Consider the following 23,475-nt stretch of genomic DNA (forward strand, 5'->3'; position numbering starts at 1 on the left):
GATAACAGGCAAAAACTGTACTTGAAAAAAGCAGAATGTCGAATTCACAGCATTCATAAAACAGTAGCTGAAAGGTACCATGGATAACCTGCTACTTCTGGCGAGATTGGACACTTTACTATCCATGAAGTCACGGGAGAGGAATGGCAGTGTCACATGACAATGACATCATGACGAATTCAGTATTTGTAGCTACATTTATACAGTATATTTCATTAATGTCATCTTTGAATTGTTTGCAATAATAATAATAAAATAATAATAATAATAAAAGCATTTAAATACAGTATAGAACATACTTTTTTAAACAATTGAATTCGGACACAACCATAATATTATAATATCAGCAACTCAGACAACTTTGTGACATGACTGGTCCATGACCTCCATGTAGAATAAAAACAGCTTCTTCTGAAAGTGCTTTTCATTTTCTTGACATTTTTGTTTGCAAAACATTACAGAGTGCACCTTTAAAAAAATCAGCTATTGAAAAACCCGTTCTGACTAAGCAACATTCTGAATATTAGAGTATTATGAAAAACCTAACTTAACTAAACTAAATACTTTTACATTTTAAAATCATAATCATCATATTCTAGTTTGTTTGGCATTCTATGTCACTATATTTTGTAGTTGTTTTGCATTTTTATCAAACTAAGAAGAGTTGAGTCTATAAAAACAACATCAAATGCGTGTAGGTTAGGTTCCTCATCCAGACAACCGGTGTAAAAATGGTCTAAATAATGCTGCGGGATCGGTAATCCTCTGACCTGCAGACTCAAAGCCGCTTCTGCGGCAGGTTTTAAACGCGATAGTGAGTGAGTGTGCTGTTGAAAGTTGCTGTATGTCACCCCTCCCTCCTCTACACTCGTCCAATGACTGCGAACTAAGCGAAATTACGAATGCTACTATGGTTAGGGCGACGCTTATGAATATTAAGAAGGTCGCGCTCACGTTGCTTGGTAACCTTCCAATGGCAAAGCCTAGCTTCATGCATATGAATTATCCTACGCAGGCGTTGTTTGGTAACCTTCCAATAGCGAATAATGTGAGTAATGAATATTAATTAGTTACGGGGGGGTGGGCTTTGTTTTGTTACTGTCCAATAGCGACAGTTTGTGCTATGAATATTAACAACTACCGTTTACCGTAGTAGATTTCATACTTTTGCAGTCGGGCCTCTTGAAGAGGACTGTGGGGGAGGGTCACGTGATGTGTGTACACACTGTAGAGTTCAGCACCACTCGATTCGTAGTAAGATCATCAGCGTCCTCCCCTTTCCAGAACAAGCTTTGACGGACCAGAGGCGAATATACCATATGCAACTGTGTTTACGCCACATATTGGCGACTTAATCGATCGCAATTTTTCTTACTTCATTTTACACGAAGTCCTGGAAGTCTAGCTACCGATTTGGGAGCTTTTGTCAAAGTATCCAAGGAGAAATGTCAATGGAAATACAGCAGAACCCGATGCCTCCGTAGAGCTGTCTCAATGCCAAGAACTGGTCCTCTGGTGAGTAGGTTAGCCAATACCTACCTATATTGAGTTAAAAGTTGTTTTTAAAGTAGTATTTAAACCGGTGTGTTTTGTCAGCAGTGATGAGAGAGCTCGCTAAATCAGCCACATGCATGTGAGACACTTTATAACAGTTTACCGCTCGAAGTGTGGCATATATGTGACAGTTAAGTAAAACGGCAACATCAGACAGGTTAAACTCAAACGTAATGCCCGGATGAAAAACAAACCAATGATATTCACTGTTCATTCAAACGCACGCATCTTTTTAGTCATTGTAAATATATTTTTTTTCCCCGCTGTATGTTTACAGAAAGACGTTTTACGGTTTGTTTTTGAGATTATGCGCAGGAAAAAAAAGTATATATAGGGGGTTTGTACATTTTGTATAATATTCGTTGTTATTTTCCATGAAGGGTGCCTGGCTTTGAACATCCTGTAAGCATCAACAGAGCTGAAGGAACACGCTGTAATTGTACATTTAAACACTAGCTTATCAATTCTATATTTTTATTTTGTATTAATATTAAAAAATAAAAACAAACCAGGGTTTTGGCAACTACGTAATGAGTTAACAAATGAAAAGTGGTTGTTTTTAAACTTGAGTAAGGTGATGTGAAAGTTAATCTTATTAATGACCAAATTACATTTGAGAAGAATATTAATAGTGTAATATTTACTAAATATAATCAAAATGTCTTTTATTTGCATTTTAAACCACATTTTTTTTTGTTGTTGTATGTGTTTTGTTTTGGTTATGAAAGAGTAGCACATATTGAGGTTTTCAAAGATTAATCCCATTCATTTTGTGTTAAGGAGGAAAAAAAAAAGGAAAAACATAACCATGTTGTTTTTATTTACCTGTAATAAGTCTCATACTATGACGCACTAGTTTATTTTGCAATGTACAATTGTAGTGATGTTGCTGGGAAGTGACATTGACTTCTTTTTATTGCCTAAACAACAAAAAACCCCAGAGAGGCTATGTTACCATTGGATCAGGTCCATGTAGGACTTGTAAGAGGATGGCAGTGTGCCTATGAGTTCTGTTGAAGATCGTAGACGTCATATGAGACAGCTGAGAGAAGCATGCCTCCTTGCCTAAAGACATTGGCGAGCGCTTTACTCTCCAACATGGTCTGGACTGTCCAGCTGGACATGAGAGGATTACATAACCTGTTATCCAATTTTCTCATACAGTTGTCAACTTTGATCTCTCATATTCTCTTCAGTCCATTTCATTCCACATTTTTATCAGTCGGTTATAAAATATGTGGAGATATTTTTATTTTAAAAAGTGACTCTAACAACCCACAATGCTAAGACATGATGTACACACCAAAATATAAGCTAATGTTCACCAGTAAAGTGATGCATAAACAAATTGTGCTATGTAAATCATACATGAATCACTTTGTATAGCCAGCGACACTCCTGCAGTGAATTTGTTTTTCTCGGTTCAAGACTGCCTAGCGATTAAACCGTGCACGCGGCACACAAACACCCAGAGTGATCTCTCCTGCTGATGACTTTACAAAGAGCGCTGAGAGAACATGCCGTCCCAGGGGTCAACACAGCTGAGGTGGTGTCAGAAAGACTAACACAGATATGTGCAGGTTTAATTGAGATGTTGTTCGTTGGTGTTTCGCAACTTCAGGAAAGTATTGCAGACCTTAGAAAAATGGCATTGGTCATCAGTTGCCCTGCTGCTTGCAGGTGATAAAAAAGCAGGTTTGAATGAATGTCGCTGTGGGAGGATGAGTGATTGAAACGGGTCGAGTCAGTGCTTAATAAAATCACTTGTTGTAGATGCAAAACGCGACACCCACACTTTCAAACCAGACACATTTTAACCATGAGCTCACACGGTTGAGTATCCATATATTTATTTTACATTTTCAGCCGAATATTAAATATTTTTATTTAAATATTTATGAGGCACACTTTGATCTCTATACCAAGATTACCACTACTATTTCTGCCTGTTGTGAGGTAAGTTTTGAAAGAAGAGGAAAGAGAGGGCTGTTGGGTAAAAACACCACACATTGAGTTTCACAAGCATGTACTCACTTTCATGTTGTTCCACTATGTATTGTGTAAAATTTACAGTAAAAACTGACAGCTGTGGTTGCCAGAAATTCAGTGTAAATGAATACAGCAGGGTTGCCAAATACTCGATTTTCCTGTGGAATTGAGCTACTTTGACATTGTTGCCGCAGGTTGATTTGATTTTTTTGGGGGATATTTTTCATTGGCCATTGGGCTAGTTTTGTTTCGCAGACCTGGCAACACTGAAAATGGTGACAATGTTTCTGGCATTACAGAAATGGCAAAAAAGGAAATTGCCGTACAGTAATATTGATCATTGATCAATACAGAAATTGATCGACACACATGACACTAAATAATGCAATAAAAATAAACTAAATAACATAAAACATAACACTAACCATTACTGATAACAAAAATAGAAGAAACAAAACTATTTAATAAAATATATGTCACACGGGGACTTCTGAGAATGTTCTTTTACTGTTTTTCGGCAAAGCTGCGTCCAAAATCGCATACTTTCTTGGTACTTATTTTGAATAAGTACTTACTTTGCGAGTAAAAAATCACAATGTCATCATCATGTGACCTACCTCAGTTGCGTCGCTTCACTGCCATTCTCAAATCCTCTCCCGTGGCCTCATGGGATAGTAAAGTCTCCACTGTATGCGCACTTCAGAATTTCGCTGGAAGATGTAGTTCATCTGGGTACTTTATGCCTACACTTTTATGAGTACTGTAAATTTGGACATGCTTATTTTTGTCACATACTGTTTTTCACCTACTATATAGTAGGAAAGTATGTCATTTCGGACGCAGCCCAAGTGTGCCGAACACGTCCAGAAAAGTGAATCCAAAACATTTCGATTGCCCCCTGGTGGCTGGCTGCAGTATAGGTCATAAACTCTCTCTATGTAATCGAAATAAAAAATCCAACAAAACTTCAAATAATTTTTTTACAAAGATGGTTTCTGTCATTTTAGGTAGTTCTTCTCACACTGACATATGTTCAAGTATTCATTTTTCCAATAAGTTTGTGTGATTGACAGCTGTGCTTTGAGCGGGACCTTGATACCGCGGCTCTGCCTCAGGATCACTACTGTGCAGACTCGGTCTCCAAATGATGTAATCGGCGCAACATGTCAGTGGTTATTTCTGAGATATTTTGCCTTCATTTTTTTTTTTTTTTTTATAGTGGAAGTGGAGACACGCTGTCCATCTTTTTTATACAGACAGCTTTTCATTAGTATGTATTCATTAGTATACTTTTGTATTTTACAGTAAAATCACATAATAATTAAATATAACCATTTACAGATGGTTATGTATATGGTAATTTACAATTAGCCTAATTAACAGGTTTTTACTGTAGCATAACAGTTTTCTGTAAAAATTGCAAACTTTTTTTAGAGTGAAACCTGTATAATGTACTTCTGTGGGACACGAAGAAATTTTGAAAAATGTCCTACTTGAAAATACAATCACTGAGATTTTTTACATGCAGTACCAGATGTCTTTAGATTTTGGTAATAATAGAATGTTTACATTTCTTTGTAATTTTTGTTTGTCACTTTTGCTTGTGTCATTTGTATTTCAATAAATGCAGAACCTTGCATTTTTGACTGCAAATACATGTTCTTTCTCTCAGTCTGCTTTCTATTTCCTAAATCCTTGCAGCTGAAACACAGAAGTAAAAAATGTATTGTAGCACGACATTATTTGACTGCAGAGCGCTCAGTCCTCATCTTCATTTACTATTCGTTACCTAAACCCTTGCAGCACGCACACACAAAGCCCCGAAAATGCAATCATGTGACATCACTCAGCCGATTCTGAGAATTTGCTGTACATTCCAGTGGGGATACGAGGGGTGTGGAGCAGCCCTCTTTTCATCTGCCCAGGAGGAGGGTTGACTTCTCCTCTGAAAGTGTCAAGTGCATTTAGTTTTACTCCCACAACACTCTTCATCCAGATGCACGGTCAGCCAAGATCTCTCGTTGTTTGTTTGATGGAGGTACAGTTAATAACGGGGTCATTGAGAGGTACACAGTGGATGGACACTTAACCATTGCATGCGTGTTTGCTCATGTATATGAGCCTTGAGCTGCAGGCGTTAGAACTATTCTCTAAATGACACGCTTTTACAGTAAGCAGTGATGTCAGCTACCTTTTGCACCCACTCAGGAATGCTTCAGTCTACCAGCCTAGACAGTGTTTGGTCATGGTCTCTTGAGGCAGACAAGATGCTGGTTGCAAGCAGGGATGTACAGTAAGGATGGGCAGGATGGTTGAATAGTCGTCTGTGTACAAAAATGTACACTACCGTTAAAAAGTTTGGGGATTTTAATACTTTTATTCAGCAAGGAAAAAAAGAGAAGAAAAGAATAGTACTTTTATACAGCAAGAATGCATTGTTAAAAAGTGACAGTAAAGACATTTATAATGTTACTAAAGATTTATATTTCAAATAAATGCTGTTCTTTTGAACTTTCTATTCATCAAATAAAAAAAAAGGTCACTTTTCCAATGTTTAAGCAGCACAACTGTTTTCTATGGAAGCTTGTTTCCGCCACTGAATAACAAATAAAAAAAAGGTAATTACTACTTTTTCTGATTTTAATTCTGACTTTACATCTCGCAATTCTGACTTGTTTCCTAAGAATTGTGTGATATAAACTCACAATTCTGAGAAAAAAACTTTTTTTTCCCCTTAGAATTGGACTTAATTTCTCACAATTGTGAGTTTACATCTCACAATTCTGAGAAAAGAAGTCAGAATTGAGAGATAAAAACTCACAATTGTGGGAAAAGATGTCAGAATTGAGAGATAAAAATTCACAATTGTGGGAAAAGAAGTCAGAATTGAGAGATAAAAACTCACAATTGCAAGAAAAAAAATCAGAATTGCGAGTTATAAACTCACAATTGCAGGATATAAACTTGGAAGAGTTTATATCTCTCAATTCTGACTTCTTTTCTCAAAATTGTGAGTTTATATCTCTCAATTCTGACTTTATTTCTCGCAATTATGAGTTTATATCTCGCAATTGTGAGAAAAGAAGTCAGAATTGTGAGATAAAAAGTCGCAATTACCTTTTTTTATTTTTTATTTAGTGGCGGAAACAAGCTTCCATAGTTTTCAACGTTGATAACAAGAAATGTTTCTTGAGCACCAAATCAGCATATCAGAATGATTTCTGAAGGATCATGTGACAATGAAGACTGCTGTGGGCCCTAATTATACAGGACTGGCTTACGAACAACTAGTCGAATTGTTCAGGCAGCAACGAGCAGCTGATTTCAAAAAGATCTGATCTATTATAATCTCTTATGAGCAGCATGCTGTCTTAAGACCTGTCCTCAGATGAAACCTGTTCAGTGGATGTGTAAACACGGATGCTTTTAACACTTTGCAACTGAAACGCAGTAGTTCTGCCCTTATTTGCACTATTGGTTGCCATGGTCACAGGAAGAGGAGGAAGGGAACAGGATGATGACTGTTTTTAAGTGAGAGATAGGGACACAGGTAGTGGCTAGTCTTGGCTGCTCTATTGTGTTTGCTAGCAGCAAAGCAAGATATTTTGTTTCTTTGAAAGTAATTCATGTGGAAAAGCCGGCATGGCCTTGGAAGCATTATGGAATCCGACTTTTACACCTGCCCTTTAGAAACCATGTCATCACGTATTTTATTTATTTTTTCCCCCACGGTAGATCTTTTCTCCTGTTCCCAACAGGACCGAGTCTCTTGCCAGTGAAGAAAACAATTCAGTTTTACCTCTAGACAAGAGTTTAACCCTTTTAAGTAGTGCCATGAAGATATTTACTGGTAGTTATTTACCGGTTAGACCACAACATAAAGTGCTGCGTGTACATACAGAGCTGTTGATGCAAAAACATGCTGGTTCACTATAGGTGTATGACTACAAGGTGAAAAGGGTAAATGAGTTTCTCCACCCTCTAGCGACGGCCATAGTGGAGCAATCCGTGGCTGCCTGTCTCCAGGCCAAAACAGCCGATCTGTGACTGTGTTACATAAGCAGACATAGGAACACTCACTCAACAGTCATTATATCTGCTCAGATGTGCACAGCATTGTCTGGGAAGACTCCAGCTCTACTACCAAATACATGCTGACATGCACACAAAATCCAGAAGCCTTGTGTCAGAAAGTTTGATCTGCAAAATATGTTCTTAAGACATTACATATATAATGACTTGGGCTGTGTCACAGTTGTTTTGTCATGCAAATAATTGTGAATAATAATTGAATTGAATTGTTGTTTTTGATGTTGTTATTATGAATATATTCACAAATATATTCTACAGTCACTTAAAGTTAATAGAGTTTAGAGTGTGTGTGAATGGGAAGTGCACAATGATTGCGATTATCCCAAATTAAACATAGTAGGGACAAATAATTCTGGCTAGCACACACATGCTTATCACATATAAAGAGCTGTTGGCACAGAGGATACCAGGTTCAAATTTGGCTTGTTTGCTCTCTTTCTTCCTCTCTTTACAAATTGTTTAAATAAAAAAGACCAGGAAGCCAATTAAATAAAATAAAGCAATAATGTAGCCTGTGTGTAATCATATGAAAGTGTTGTTCACATTGTGTTCAGGGAGAGCGTTATGTCATTATGTTTTAATGAGTGGACTGCCGAGCAGCTCTCTGCATGTGCCCGCGCTGTGACCTCTGCCTGAACTCAAACCTCACACTGTGCATCCACTGCTCTCGACACGCCACATCTCATGCCATAAATCTGCACGCCTCGCAGTCTCAGAGCTGAATTATGCCATCCTTTAGTCACAGCACGTGCACTGTCACCGCCCAACAAACCAAGGTGCTGAGCTGGTTTATTATGGAAAGAAATATCTGATGTCATACAATGCTGTCCTTCCTCTCTTTTTGTACAACATGAACCTCAGTGGCACGCGGTGACTGGGATGAAATCCTTGTGTTTAGGGTGTTTGCTCTCCAGTGCAGCATATTGTGCTGAGTTTTATTCAGTCTGTAATATGCAGGGAAATGGAAATAATGGTGTTGCTCCAAATCTAATGCTTGTGCCTAATGCTGTTTATGAATGATTTCAGTTTTCTTCAACAACAGCGAGGTTTTTTTTTTTTTTTTTCCAAGCCATTGATCAGAAAACATCTACACTCTAAAAAATGCTGGGTTTTTCAACCCAAATTTGGGTTGAATGTGGACAAACCCAGCCGTTGGGTTAATTTTTTAAATTAAATTTGGGTTGAAAAAACCCAGCATTCTTTAAAGTGTAGGAAGTATGAAAAATTCTAAAATCTATCACTACAGGTGCACTATTGGCGCTTTTCCACTGCATGTTACGGCTTGGTACGGAACGGTACGGCTCGCTTAAATAGTACCACCTCGGTTGAGGTTCCAAGCATGCCGTACCGATACTAAATGTGACGTGTAAACACGGCAGATCACTGATTGGTCAGAGAGAATCATCACTACCAGCGTCATTGGATTTGAAACACGAGTAACAGCCACCGCAGTATCATTTGTTCGCGTGACTTTTTTTAAATGACTTGCTTTAAATGACTGTCGGACGCAGCCTGAAAAAAAGAAATGGCTGTATCATGGCCAGTAGACGAGGTGCAGACTCGTTGGTAGATGAGGAGCACATCCACAGGCAGTAAAGGCAGCGCAGCTATAACAATCGGTCTATAATCCCACCCACTTTGAAGCGGTACTAAACTGCAGTGGAAAAGCAAAACGAAAGTAAAAAGCGCCATACCGAGCCGAATCATTCCACGCGGTGGAAAAGCGCCATATGTAAACCTAAAGAAATGATCAACACATTTTATCATGTTCAAGGGTGTCCAATCCTGATTTTTGAGTTCCAACATTCAGCAGAGTTTATCTTTATCCTGAATTATGCCATGCCGTAATTACCGTAGTCTCGAGATTATGTGATGTTCCATTCGGAGTTGTTCATGATCTCAGACTGGAAATTATGCATTTCTATGGCAGCACAAACAACACCTAAATGAATCTGCAGCAGTCAGGTGGTACAAGTGGGAGTTCTCAGAAATTTCCCATCTTAAGGCCAATTCACACCGCACAGACAAACATTTGTTGGGTTTTGTCGTATCATTGTGTTACCCCTGTCGGCGTTGTTTGGCGTTGGTCGGAGTTTGTTTTCACCTGACTGAACATGTTCAGTCAGCGTTTGTCAGTGTCTGTTGGGGAAGAGTGAACATGAGTTATTTTTCATAAAATTCTAAATCCAGCGGCCAACTTGTTTGTTGGCCATTTGTCTGTGCGGTGTGAATTGGCCTTTACAACCTGTTATTACAAGCTCCACAAGGAAGTGAACACTTTTTACCAGTTGAAATCTCGTAATTACGGTAATTACAACATGGCGTGAATGCTCCTTTAAACCTGAACTAGCTAATCGAGGTTTTCAGGATCACTAAAAAACTCCCAGGTGTATTGGAGCTGAACTCTGCAGGAAATTGGCCGTCAAAGAGCAGGATTGGACACCCCCTGGATCTTGTCGGGTAATAAATGCATTTTATAATTTCGAAAACAAACCAGTGCATTAACATACTGCTCATGTTCTTTCTTACAGCTGATTTGGAAAGACGGAGCAGACACCTTTGGAAGTCTAGCAATGTGGAGCTGCATGGTTTACAATGAGACGGACGACAACGCGGACCTCCGGCTCTGCCAGGACTTCGGACTCATTCTGTCCGTCTTCTCTCTGGTGTACCTCATTGTCTGCTTTCCGGTGGGGCTATGCTACAATGCCCTGCTGGTGGTGGTCAACCTTTCCAACAAAGTCACCATGACCATGCCTGATGTCTACTTTGTGAACATAGCAATTGCTGGTCTGGTGCTCAACTTGGTGGCTCCAGTAGAGTTGCTGGGCCCCAATTTTACACGCTGGCCCATGTGGGAATACAACAATGAGATCTACATCACCCTCCTCATTCTTTTCAACATCTCCTCTCTGGTCATCATGTACTCCACTACCTTGCTCAGTCTGGACTATTATATTGAGCGGGCTCTCCCGCGCACCTACATGTCCAGCGTTTACAACACCAAGCACGTTTGCGGCTTCATCTGGGGCGGTGCCGTACTCACTAGCTTCTCTTCGCTGCTCTTCTATGTGTGCAATCACGTCTCCACTAAGATCATCGAGTGCTCCAAGATGCAGAACAAAGAGGCAGCTGACGCCATCATGATGTTCATTGGGTACGTGGTGCCAGCAGTGGCTGTGCTGTACGCGTTCGTGCTGATCCTCCGCATCAGGAAAGAGTCCACCCCTTTGGACCAGGACTCTGGAAGGCTCGATCCTTCCATCCACAGGTTGCTGCTGGCCTCTGTGTGCATGCAGTTTCTTCTGTGGACTCCATACTACATGACCTTACTGGTTCACACAGTGGCTGGAGCTCCTGGGAACCAATCCAGCAGGCAGCAACTCATCACATACTTCTTCCTGAGATGTTTATCCGAGCTGCTCGCCTTCTGCAGTAGCTTTGTCATTCCCCTCATGTACAGGCAAATGAACAAGAACTTTTCGCATAAACTCCAGCGGCTCCTAAAGAGGCTGCACTGCGGGGACCAATCATGTCCTCACGAACGCTCAACAGTACAGCAGGTGGTCACATGAGGGCTTGTGACCAATCAGACCTGCTTCTCCCTCACTAGCACTTACTCCGAATCCACAGAAGTAGAGGCAGAACCTGGATATATATTGTGTGCTGAAAGGAAGTATTTTGCTCACCACAAGGAGTGTCTCTGTGAAATTGTGGAACCTCCATAACACTTAACTTTATTTGTCCATCTATGTGGTCAATGGGCGACCAAAAAGAAACCACTAAGTGCTGTTTTTGTGTAAGCTATGTCTATTCTTTGGGTTCTTGGGCCTGGGGAAATCTCAACCCAACTTATGGTCCTTTCGGTGAAGGGGGAAAATGTTGAACTTGTTTAATCTGTTACAGGATATGTGGCATAGCCTTCTAATGTGATGCTTTTAGACCAACCTATTCCCTTTTAGCTCAAGGCCACATTTTGCCGCAGACTTTGCTGCAGACTCTCTGTGTTGTGATCCACAACGCCATAAGCTCTTCAGTCTAGATTGAGTTTTCTGGTCACACTTTCCATAAAACCTCTCTGGTAGACGCTAGTAAACGCAATATAATTACCTCAATTTCACACACCAACGGGCATTACATTGGAGCGATCTAACCAACTTTTACAGTACCCAGAAATAACTCAACGAGACTGATATCAGGGAGCGGGAAAGATGTGTTTGTGTGTGTGTGTGGTTGTGTGCCAGTGATTGTAAGTGTGTGTTCTTGAGTGCTTGCTGCTAAGGTGATGTGCATCATAACTGCACAGCTGCTCAGCCATATTAAATCCAGTCAACTGTGTATAGCTTATTGAGACAAAGCTATAGAAATTATCTACTAGACAATGGATCACACTTTTAAGGTCAACTAGTTAGAAATTTAATCTTCTTTAATAAATACCTTTTCAATCATTAGTCTGTTACTACTGTAATTATTATCCAGGAGGAAGTGGTTAACAATTCATATGTTTGAGATGTGAATACAAGCTGCACAAGTTCTGTCAGTACAATCAAACATATTTCATTTCATTTAACAGATTTACGCTCAAGAAGAAACCCGCTCAGATTTGTTCTGGAACATACAGTTAATGATTTCCAGAAGTATTGATCTGACTTCAGTGCTTCTAAATGATGAATCACATTGGGATAACTTTTCCTTTCTGATGTGTATATCCAAAAGAAATAGCTTTTATTGAGATTAGTTGCATGAATAATTTCATTGTATGCATATATAGAGAAATATGCATCAATGCTCTCAAACTGGGAGAAAATCATAGACATTTCCAGAAAATAATACTGGCAGGATGAGGAATAGTACAGTTTAAGCTAGTAAATGGTATGTTATTATCGAAAATGTCTTTACTCTTGTTTTTTTCTTGAGTCAATGGATGCAAAATTAGTGTATTTTGGAGAGAAAGCACTGTATGTGAATGGAAGTGTGGAGACGTGTCATTTAAATCCAAGGGAAAGAATGTATTTAAAGTCATGAAGGGTATTCAAATCAGTAAACCCTCAATCATATACGATTAAACAGCATCAAATCACAATGTTGTTAGTGTGCTAATGCCAGTATGTATCATATTAAGAATGTGTATATATTGTACTTCAGAGATTTACTGGGAAAAAAAAAACAAAAAACGGACATGCCATTTTAGAGTTCAGTATTATTTTCTCAGAGATTTATTTAGATACTAAAGTGTCATCTTTTGTCCCATACTGAGTCAAAGACTTCAATAAACTAACATGAAAATAATCCTGTTCGGCTCTTCATTGACTCACAACATCACAGCTTTCCAAATGACAAATGATGAAGCTTGTTTTAGTTTGCATCAACAAAACAGGTATGGATGACTACACTCACACATACCAAAGAAAATAAAATAAATATGGTTTATGTAACACATGCCAAAACATATTTTTCTTGCTTGGTGCGAGCCTCAGAATAGTGCCAGGCCCCAGGAGCACAAACCACACTCGAATGTTCTCTGGCAGAATCATTTTGTTTAGTTGCCCATCTGCAGAGCAGCAAAAACCACAGACGTTAGTATGGTGAAAGACACGTTCATCTTGTTCTTGTTCTTAATTTCTTAAAAACACATTTTGTGAGAAATTAAACACTTAACATCTTCACTAAGAGGTTTTACTGAAGAGTACTGAAGTTCAAATCTCTTGTTAAAGTGGAAAATGCATTGCAAAAAACAATGTTTGTTATCAAACAGGTTTCCCAAAGAATCTCCAATTGCCATTGCTTGAAAAACAGATAGCCCCGCCCCAAACTCACACTATTTGTTAAATCAGTGTTGCTGTTGTCAGGCTAGTTAGGAAGCTTAAACAAACAGTGCAATGTTTTGAAAGTGCCAGTGTTACACATTTTGGGAAATATTACTTATAGTTGACTGAGATAGAAGAAGCATTTTAACATCAAGACACAAAAAGGACATGTTTTTATTGCAATTATGTACGAAAGTCAAACATCTTTTTGTTTGCAGTTTAAACAGGAATGCACACTTCCAAACCACCCAAATGTTTTTGGAGTAAATTGTAGAGAGACACAGTCCAGTGTCGACTACTTTAAATAAGCATTACTGAATGATTTACTTAGCTGACCTAAGACACCGTAGTGTTGACGCTCACAGAATATGAATTCACCTGTGTTTTGTTATATACTCTGTTGACTTGCAGTGGGGGCACCTCCAGACAACAGAGTCAGCGGTATGTGTGTTTTTGTGTGTGTACGTCTGGAATCGAGCAAGCGCGGTCAGAGTAGGAGTAGACCGAGGGGCCCCGTTCAGGCCACAGCACTGTGTGCAGTCTCTCCGAAGTGCCTGTGGCGTCCCCAAACCAAGCCACAAAACCCCTGTGAAAGAGGAACATTCTAGACATTCTGAGAATTGTTTCAGCTTCTGACCACCCCCAGCACAACATATCCGCCTGTCACAATACAAGAACAACATTGTCCGTTATGGAACAATGGATCCAGGGTAAGTGTCGGGATGTTCAAGGAACCAATGAAGAAACGAGAAATTCTATGTTGTTTGGTGTACTACTCCCAAAATTCATGTAAGAGTTCTTACGGGCGCTTTTTTATTTCTTTCACATTACTTGGAAGTTTTGGAAACTTTTAATTTTTTTTAATGAAGAAATTTTAATGTTTTACCCTTGTCCCAGACTTTCAATTTAAAATATAAAATCAGTAATAAAAAAATATAAATAATTTAAACAAGTGGAAAAAAATATATGTGAACTGCATCATTTCCAATCAGACTGTAATTTTGTCAAATTAATATTTAATAATATTTAATTAATTGGGTATTTGGGATACCTAAAATGCTATTAGCTTTAGCAAGATGAAAGAATTGACCATTTTATTTTAAAACATGTTTAAAACGTAATTTCCACCTTAATTACCTTAATTCAACAACAGTATTATATGGAAGACCGTTTCCGCCACTAAATAAAAAAATAAAAACAGTAATTGCAACTTTTTATCTCACAATCCTGAATTTTTTTTCTCATAGTTCTGACTTTTTTTCTCACAATCGCCAGTTATAAAGTCACAATTCCGAGATATAAACTCGGAAAAAAGTCAGAATTGCGAGAAAATTTTTTTCACACAATTGTGAGTATATATCTCACAATTGTGAAAAAAAAAGTCAGAATTGTGACTTTATATCACGCAATTGCGAGTTTATATCTCAGAATTGTGACTTTTTTTCTCACAATTGCGAGTTATAAAGTCAGAATTGCGAGAAAAAAAGTCAGAATTCTGAGATAAAAAGTCGCAATTACTGCTTTTATTTTTTAATTTAGTGGCGGAAATGGGCTTCCATAGTATTATTCATTTGAAATGACAAAAAGTATTGTTGAATTATACTGTGATGGATGTATGGCCACTGCTGTACATTGATAACTATGTCTGAAAAGTCATGAAGTTTATTGGTAGCACTTTATTTTAAAGTCATGTTCCCCATGTATCAGTCGCATTCGGTGTTCTGAAATGAGGAGGCAAAATCCTCACTTTTTTTTTTTTTTTTTTCATAAATCAAATGTAAATTCATACACTTAATGTTGTCACATTTTCTTGGTAAAATAAACATTCCTTTTTTATTACATAAACAAACAAAAAACAACTACATTAATTACAATGTAATTAATGGTCTATTTATTAAAAACCAAGTAAAAATCTCATCAAGTTAGTGTTTTTAAGCATTTTTACATGTATCCAAAATAGTAATTAAAGGCAGTAATAATATAAACAGTATATTTTATTTGTGAACTGATGTTCAGCTGTTCTTTTTAATAGTCAACTTATTTTCATATTTATTTTCATATTTCTTATTGTCATCAATCTTGTTAAACACCTGTCACAGACACAAAAATGAACCTTTAATCACCCCCCTCCCCCACCCAATCAGTTCATTTCAAGTTTGATTTTGACAGGACATAAAGCGATGATATCTCAGCGCTACATACTTTTTAATTAGTCTTCTCATTAACACCATCATTTCGTTCATTCTGACGATTCAGACTAATTCGCGAACGTGCACGAAAACAAGAGCCGGGATTTATCGCACAAACGGATCATAGCTAGTCATAACCAATCACATCCAATCGTAGCACGATGGAGTCATTGCCTCCTCTTCTCACGTGATTTTCCCCCATTCATTTTCAATTACCCCCCACCAAACCCAGCGCACGCATTAGGGGGTCTGTTAAAACTCAGTGGACTCAGGGGAGGCAAAAAGAGATGTGGACTCCCGCTGTAACTTTACCTGCTGGTGTCGCTGTTGGACAGTGTTACTTTAGAAAAACAATTCTGTAATATTTGCGTTGTTTTATTTTTGTAATATGAATTATTTTCTCATCCACTTTTTTGAGAAGGTTCTGCCTCCCTTGCCTCCTCAGAGAAAAATGCCCCTGCAATGTACATACTATGTACTTATTATAGTAATTACAGTAACTGGGTAATAACTATACTAAACCTGAACCTACCCCTAAACCTACCCTTAACCCATGTAGTTATCTTATATCACCCAGTACTTTCTTAGTATGAAATTTGAGCTTAACCAAATAGAAGCACCATTGCATTAAGGATAGCCCTTTAATCTACTTTGAAGGAAACCCTTCATAATTATTTCACTGCCTCTGCATGCCTTTGGTTCACATATGCATGTTCAAACTCTTTATTTTGCCAAGGCATGTAGAAATTGTTTTGCATATTGTACACGCAACCTAAACAAAACTCTGATATGTTGAGTCTGCCAAATCCAGAACTGTCAAAGCACAAATCCGCTCAGCTGTTATTCTTTTTTACATCTGTGTAGAATAAAGTACATATGGACTGAATAAACTAATGGATGCCATAGATGCCTTTCTCCATTAATATTTCATGAATGGCAAATCAGAACTAAACCGTTTTCCTCACAAGCATGAGTCATAATCTATTCTCTGCCTCTTTTTGCATCAATGACTCCCTGCCATCTACTTCACTTTATTACACATCTCTCTGGAATACTTTATTCTATTGGTCAATCATGGCTTAGTCAGACTTTCACATCTTTCAGTGGATAAAGTCAAGTTCCGCACTAAAATTTTTCTTTTATGAGAAGCCATTTTCATTTCAACTTTAATGCCTGGCTGAAGAACTTTGAATCACCCAACAGGACATGATACAGGTGGATGAGGCATTTAAGTCACCTCCCCCACTAAATTACTGAAGCAGCACCAGAAATCCACACCTGAAAGTTCAACATTCTGTTGGTATGTCCCACCTAAAAAGAAGGCAAGCAACTGTGGCAGCTGTTTTATTAGTGATAAAAACAGTGATTTTATTTATTCTCTTAATGACCATTCCAGTGGCCTCAAGGAATGACTTCACAGTCTCCTTAATCTGAAGGACTCTAAATAATTCATTCGAAATCCACTGGCAAACAAGCAAGAGGTTTGCACAACAGGTTTTAAATCCCACATATTGGGTAACACATTGCGAATAATTCGCTAACTCCGGACATGAGCTCAATTTACCCCCTAGAAGCCGGGGTCTCTAATGTTCTCTGGTCTTCTTTCAAAGTAAACTTGAGTTGAGCTTAAAAAGTAATTGTTTCGCAGAGACCGGCTTAAATCGGCCACACTAGACCACCAAGGTTGCGTATTTGGTTTGTCTCTTAAAGTTTTTGCTGTTTGACTTGGCGCTCACCCAGATCTCTCACAAAAATTAGGACAACAATTCCTTTTAGAGGTTCAGGGTCACACCAGGCAATGCAACTGATTCAGTTAATCCACAATAAAAACAACAGTGTAAAGTAATATATCTATACATAAAAATACAATCACAGCCAGACTAAAAGTGAACATTTTCCTATCCAATGGCTTGATCTGGTTTAAAACTGTTAAATGTCTGAAGTTTGACCCCTTTTCTCTCTGTATTACATTATAAAAATGGGTCAGGAGCTTTGTATTTACACGTCTGGTTTACCCAACCCACCTCTATTCTAACCCCGATAAGTGCAGGGAAATGGGATGGGGCAATTCAGTCATGGGACCCAGATTTAACACTCTAGATAATGTTATATTTTTCCCCCAGAAATATCTATGATTGGCACATCGAATGCCTTAGGCGATTACACGCTCCCTTCCTCTTTTTGCACCACCGGAATGATCTGGCTTGAACTGAATGCTTTGATAAATCAGTCCCGATGTGGAAAGACAGTCCAGCCTTGCTGGAGAGGCCCAGACTATACAGCAGATGGCTGAAACCCAATCCTCTAAGATCCTGCCAGACCGGCTTGGTATTTTTTCTCATTGTAAATGTACCATAGATTTGGAAATATACAGTAACAACACTGAAATCCTGGTGTCAGCAGAACATCTAAAAAATTGGACCATGGGAACCACACGGAGTGAGTGACCAAGTTGGCAGTGTTTGACGTTGTGGTTGGAAGGCAGGGAGAGCGTGTCAAATAAAGTGAGTCCCTCGTGTCTTTCTACTCACTGAGACAAGTGTGTCTCCACCAGACCACAGGCATGGAGCTCTACGACACATCGTCCTTATGTGTCGTTTCCAAAACACTTTGACATACACTCTAGGGAGAAAAACAAATGGGCCAAGCTAAAAATGACAAAATATTAGGTGGTCTTTTAATTGTCTTAACCATTTTAATCACAAAGTACTGGTCAGGAAATTAGCAAGAATTGCACAAATGCTGTAGATAAAGTAACTTAGCATGGAATCACAACTTGCAACAGCTTTTTTACAGGAAGAAGAGTCAGTGTTGTTCCACTCAATGTTAATGGCTTCAAACAGTTCATGGGTAGCTGAAAAATGTCTCCTGGTTCATTTGAGTTTAATGTGAGACCAAATATTCACTATAGGGTTCACATCTGGACTCTGACCAGACCAAAACATGAGCCTAATAGACTTGTTCTCAAACCACTTCTTTGCAGTTTGGGCAGGAGCATTGTCTTGTTGAAAAATAACATCTGATTATTCCTCTTTAGATAACAACTTTTCATTTGTGGGAAGCAAACCATTCTGCATTATTCTCCTGCACTCCAAAACATTAAAAAACTTTTCACAGTGAAGTAACTCACCTGTACCAGCAGCTATGAAGGCTCCTCACACAATGACACCTCTTCCTCCATGCTTCACTGTGGTAGAGATGCATTTATTATTATATTTCTCAGCAGATTTTCAAAGACATTGCTGTGGCGCACCACCATTCAACTTGTGCTTCATTGTGATTCATCACTCACACACAACTTCACATATTCTGCCAAAAACTTCATTGTCTTTGATGTTTTTCTGAGACAGCAATGGCTTTTAAAGTAGTTCATTTGCTTAAATTTTGCTAATTTCCTGACCAATAATTTGTGGTTAAGGTTTTTTTTTTGTTTGTTTTTGTTTGTTTTTTTTTGCCCAGGAGTGTAGTAAAGGCAGAAAAGATATTTCATATTTGCTGTTTTTTTTTTTTTTTTTATATATATATATATATATATTTATGGGTGAGTAAACAATGACCCTACATGTTTCATAATGGTTTTCCATTCGTCCAACATGGAAAATAGCCATATTGACAGGCATACACATTGACTAACAGATATTTGTCAAGAGTTACATGTATCTCTAGTAATGCAATAACACACTCTGATTAGATGAACTACTTTCTCCTTTGGAAGCATTATACAGTGGGGACCAAAATCTATTTTTACTGTCAAAATCTAATTTAAACCTGTAAAGTTTGAGAAACATTTTGAACAATGAAATGTTATTAAGTAAAATTAATAAGAATACCTGTACTATTTCTAGGTCATTGTTCAAATTGATCATGTGACTCTTTGTACAGACAGTCAGATGTTTGTCTTCCATTGAAGCTCAAGAATCTCTTTAGGTAATCTCAAATCATGCTGGAGAACAAGATCATCATGTTCTTGTAGAATTAATAGCTTGAGTGCTCCTGTTATTAAAGCAAAAATACTAAAATATTCTGAAATTAATATGAATCCTTTAGTTTTTCATGCTAATTATGCTGATAGTATAATGTTAAATATTACTTGTTTCTTTCTTTATTTCATTGAATAAACTTTTTTATTAAATAACAAAAAAAAAAAAAAAAGTATTTTCACTGGGTCTCAGAATTTTAGACTGAATTTTGACACATTATCACACACTCTGTATGGATTGCATCACATTTTGTTGGACATTGATTTTTTCAGTGAAGCATTCAAAGTGAAAGGCTGTGTTCCTCTATGTACGTATACACCTCTTGCTTTCTCTTTCTTTACTCTAGTCACAGGAGTAGCAGTGAATTCTCAAGCTACAGGGACAGCAGTGAACACTGAGCTTTAGAAATGCCCAAAGTAAAATAAAAAAGAAAGAATTTTATCATTATAAACCTCAGCTTTCACTTGAACAAAGCGGAAGAGGTCACAAAAAAGGGTGTTTACTTGTCACCCATATCCCAGGGGTGTTGCGGTCGGGTGAGGCAGCAGGGTGTCAGGGGTTGTGTTTTGCTGCTTGTTATTGAGGAGACAGCTGGAGCATAATGCTGTGCTCACCCCTCGGCTCTGTTCCCACAGGTGCAGGAATCTGTCACAACAATCTCTGCACTGACTCACTCAAGGCCACTGACCTCTAACATGCCTGCCTTTGAGAAAGCTGCTGCTCTCTTGTCTTGACCACTGAAAATAGCATCTGACCAAACCATTCAACAAATCATTTGAACATCTGACGGTATAATGTTACATGTCTCTGCATTCACAGAGAATTGCTCTGTTTATTCCTTTCACCAGCATAAAAAATTAGAAAACAAAAAAAAGCTTTAGTGAGAGGAAAAAATCCATAATTTACACTTTGACTCCACCCTGTGTTCAAAAAGAATAGTGCAACAGGATGAACTTTCTGTTGAAAGGACATTCGGATATAAAAAGTTCTTTTGTAAATGTATCCACAGCAGAAGCACAAATATGGAAGGGTCACAGTTTACATTAAATATTTGTGCACTTCCCATGCTGACTCTGATTTCCTGGCTTAACTCTGACACAGCATGTTTAAAGGATCACTAAAAGACATTAGCAGAGGAATTCACTGCACAAAAAAAAAGAAAAAAAAAGGGAAGAATCAAAAGAGTGCAATCCATTCAGAATGCTTCATATTACATTAAAAAAAATTGTTCTGGAACTAGTCAATGTTATCCTGTAGCTGAAGCTGCCTTATAGCCTACTAGACAGAGCTTTGTAGGCATGTTGATGCATTGCTTTCAAGGGTTAGTTCACCTAAAAACAAAAATCAAACCTTCGAAGCCTTACGAATCTTTTGTTTCGAATCAGTGGTTCGGAGCGTGTATCAAACTGCCAAAGTCATGTGATTTCAGTAAATAAGGCTTCGTTACGTCATAAGTGGTTCGAAAATTTAATGGTTCACATGACTTTGGCAGTTTGATACGTGAACCACTGATTCGAAACAAAAGATTTGTAAAGCTTCGAAGCTTCATGAAGCAGTGCTTTGAAATCGCCCATCACTAGATATTGTCGAATAAAGTCGTTTTTTGGTGCACAAAAAGTATTCTCGTCGCTTCATTACATTAAGGTTGAACCACTGTAGTCACATGAACTGTTTTAAATATGTCTTTAGTAGCTTTCTGGGCATTGAAAGTGTTAATTATCTTGTTGTCAATGGAGGCCTCACTGAGCCATCGGATTTTTTTAAAAAATATCTTAATTTGTGTTCTGAAGATGAACAAAGGTCTTACTGGTGTGGAACGAGATGAGGGTGAGTAATTAATGACAGAATTTTCATTTTTTGGGTGAACTAACCCTTTAATCTTTGTGTTAGATATGTTTCCTGTGTTATGAATTCATTTCCTCCTGGGACTGGATTCCATCACACTGTCCTTACTGCACTCTGAATCAATCAATCAATCAATCAATCAATCAATCAATCAGTCAGTCAGTCAGTCTATCTATCCATCTATCTATCTATCTATCTATCTATCTATCTATCTATCTATCTATCTATCTATCGTCACAGTATACAGTGCTCAGCGTAAATGAGTACACCCCCTTTGAAAAGTAACATTTTAAACAATATCTCAATGAACACAAAAACAATTTCCAAAATGTTGACAAGATTAAGTTTAATATAACATCTGTTTAACTTATAACATGAAAGTAAGGTTAATAATATAACAGATTACACATTTTTCAGTTTTACTCAAATTAGGGTGATGCAAAAATGAGTACACCCCACTGAAAGTCTCTGGAGCAAAGCTAAATTTTAGACTACAAATGTCTAATTTAACAAGAATTCAAGCACAGGTGAGTCTAATTATTCATTACACAGGTGTCCAGCAGACTGTTTATGCTGCATGTGTGCAGGGCTGTCCATTGATCAACATAATCTGTAGATTACAGTATTTAATTAATCACAATTTGCTTGTATCAATATTTGAGATAATGCTGTGCATTATTTTTCAGTGAATCCTTCCGCAGGTGGTAACGACTGTCTTTATGAGCAAGTCATTAAATCTTTCACTCAACCAAATGATTCAAAGATGCTAATTCATTCAGGAATGAAGCACCACAAATTGTTTGTTTACTCCGAAACAGCAGTTGATTCTGTTATGACTTCGTTTGGAGCTCACTGGTGGATCAAAAATAGACAAAGTAGGCAATTAACTGGCAATAGGGTCTGTAAAATGTAAGTTACTCAATATTAACTTCTTGTTCAGGCTATTATAAATCACACTGGCAACAGTGCTGTTGGTATTTATTAAAAAACAAACAAACAAACAAACAAACAAACAAACAAACAAAAAAAAAACAGCACTTGCTAGTCTGTCTGTCTACTGTCCGTCTGTAGTCTGTCTGTCTACTCACCTATCTGTATATTGGTCTTTCTGTCAGTTTCAGCCAAACCAGAATGTCTGTGTCTGTGGTGACATTCTGCAAAATAAAAGTGCTTCTTGCATGTTTCGCGGCGACACTTTCTAAGTGAAATATCCAGTGTGTGGTGCTAAAATCGCGTTTAATGTGAAACATATGTGATGAATCTGGCAACGATTTATTACGTTGGCTGTTGTCCGTATCGTGGCAGTTCGGAAATGAAATGTCAGGTGAGTGGCGCCAAAAGATTAATCGCGTTTGAAAATAAACCTAACCGAAAGTGTTAACTGGGATAAAAACCCATTTTCTGAGGCAACCATGCGATTTTAGCTTGTTTCTACTGGTCAATTTCTTACGCATCTCATCCCAAGCCTCAGTTGCTAATTCCAAAACGTCCTTTCAGAACTAGTAACGGAGGACTTGATAGCAGAACAATACCATTGCTCAACACAGCTGAGAGAGAGAGAGAGAGAGAGAGAGAGAGAGAGAGAGAAAAATAATTCTAATTGACCCTTCGCTGGGAGTTTGATTGACAAGCGATCTAACCAATCATAACGCCGAATCCGCCATTTTGTCCGACAAAGCAGTCAGGAGTTAAAAGATTAACCTCGGTGGACTTGAACTTGAAAAATGGTGTGTATTGATGTCTTTCCGCGTTTGAAACAACATTCCTTCTCATGTTCATTCATGTTTATTTGATGCTATAAATGAACTAGTAGGAAGAGATGATTCACGAGCTGCTTGAGCTGACGCGATCTGTCACAACACATTAAAGAGCCACAAAACGGGTTTTATTGTTCGAATTTCTTAAAAAATTACACGGTTTGAAAGCTGGGACTTTGTTTCATATCATAAGTAACCTGCTCTGTCTTGTCTGTCGACGTGTTGTCAGTGTCCTCTTTGCTCCGCGATGTATTTTTCACTC

The 23,475-nt window shown here is 38.0% G+C and overlaps 1 protein-coding gene across 1 annotated transcript; it reads left to right on the forward strand.

Annotated features, from left to right (window-relative positions):
• The first annotated feature begins 1,176 nt into the window (after positions 1–1,176).
• On the forward strand, positions 1,177–12,924 carry gpr146 (G protein-coupled receptor 146). Its single transcript, XM_051887899.1, has 2 exons — positions 1,177–1,515; positions 10,167–12,924. Exons 1-2 carry the CDS (start codon positions 1,495–1,497, stop codon positions 11,208–11,210), a joined length of 1,065 nt encoding a protein of 354 aa, XP_051743859.1. The 5' UTR covers positions 1,177–1,494; the 3' UTR covers positions 11,211–12,924.
• Positions 12,925–23,475: the final 10,551 nt, after the last annotated feature.

Source organism: Ctenopharyngodon idella, chromosome 3 (assembly GCF_019924925.1).
Source record: "Ctenopharyngodon idella isolate HZGC_01 chromosome 3, HZGC01, whole genome shotgun sequence".
Classification (NCBI taxonomy): Eukaryota; Metazoa; Chordata; class Actinopteri; order Cypriniformes; family Xenocyprididae; genus Ctenopharyngodon; species Ctenopharyngodon idella.

Excerpts from the sequence above, each read along its gene's own strand:
- gpr146 (XM_051887899.1), top strand. The coding sequence starts at position 1,495 with ATGCCAAGAACTGGTCCTCTG. Across the intron at positions 1,516-10,166 it reads TGCCAAGAACTGGTCCTCTG|CTGATTTGGAAAGACGGAGC; the intron begins GTGAGTAGGTTA and ends TCTTTCTTACAG.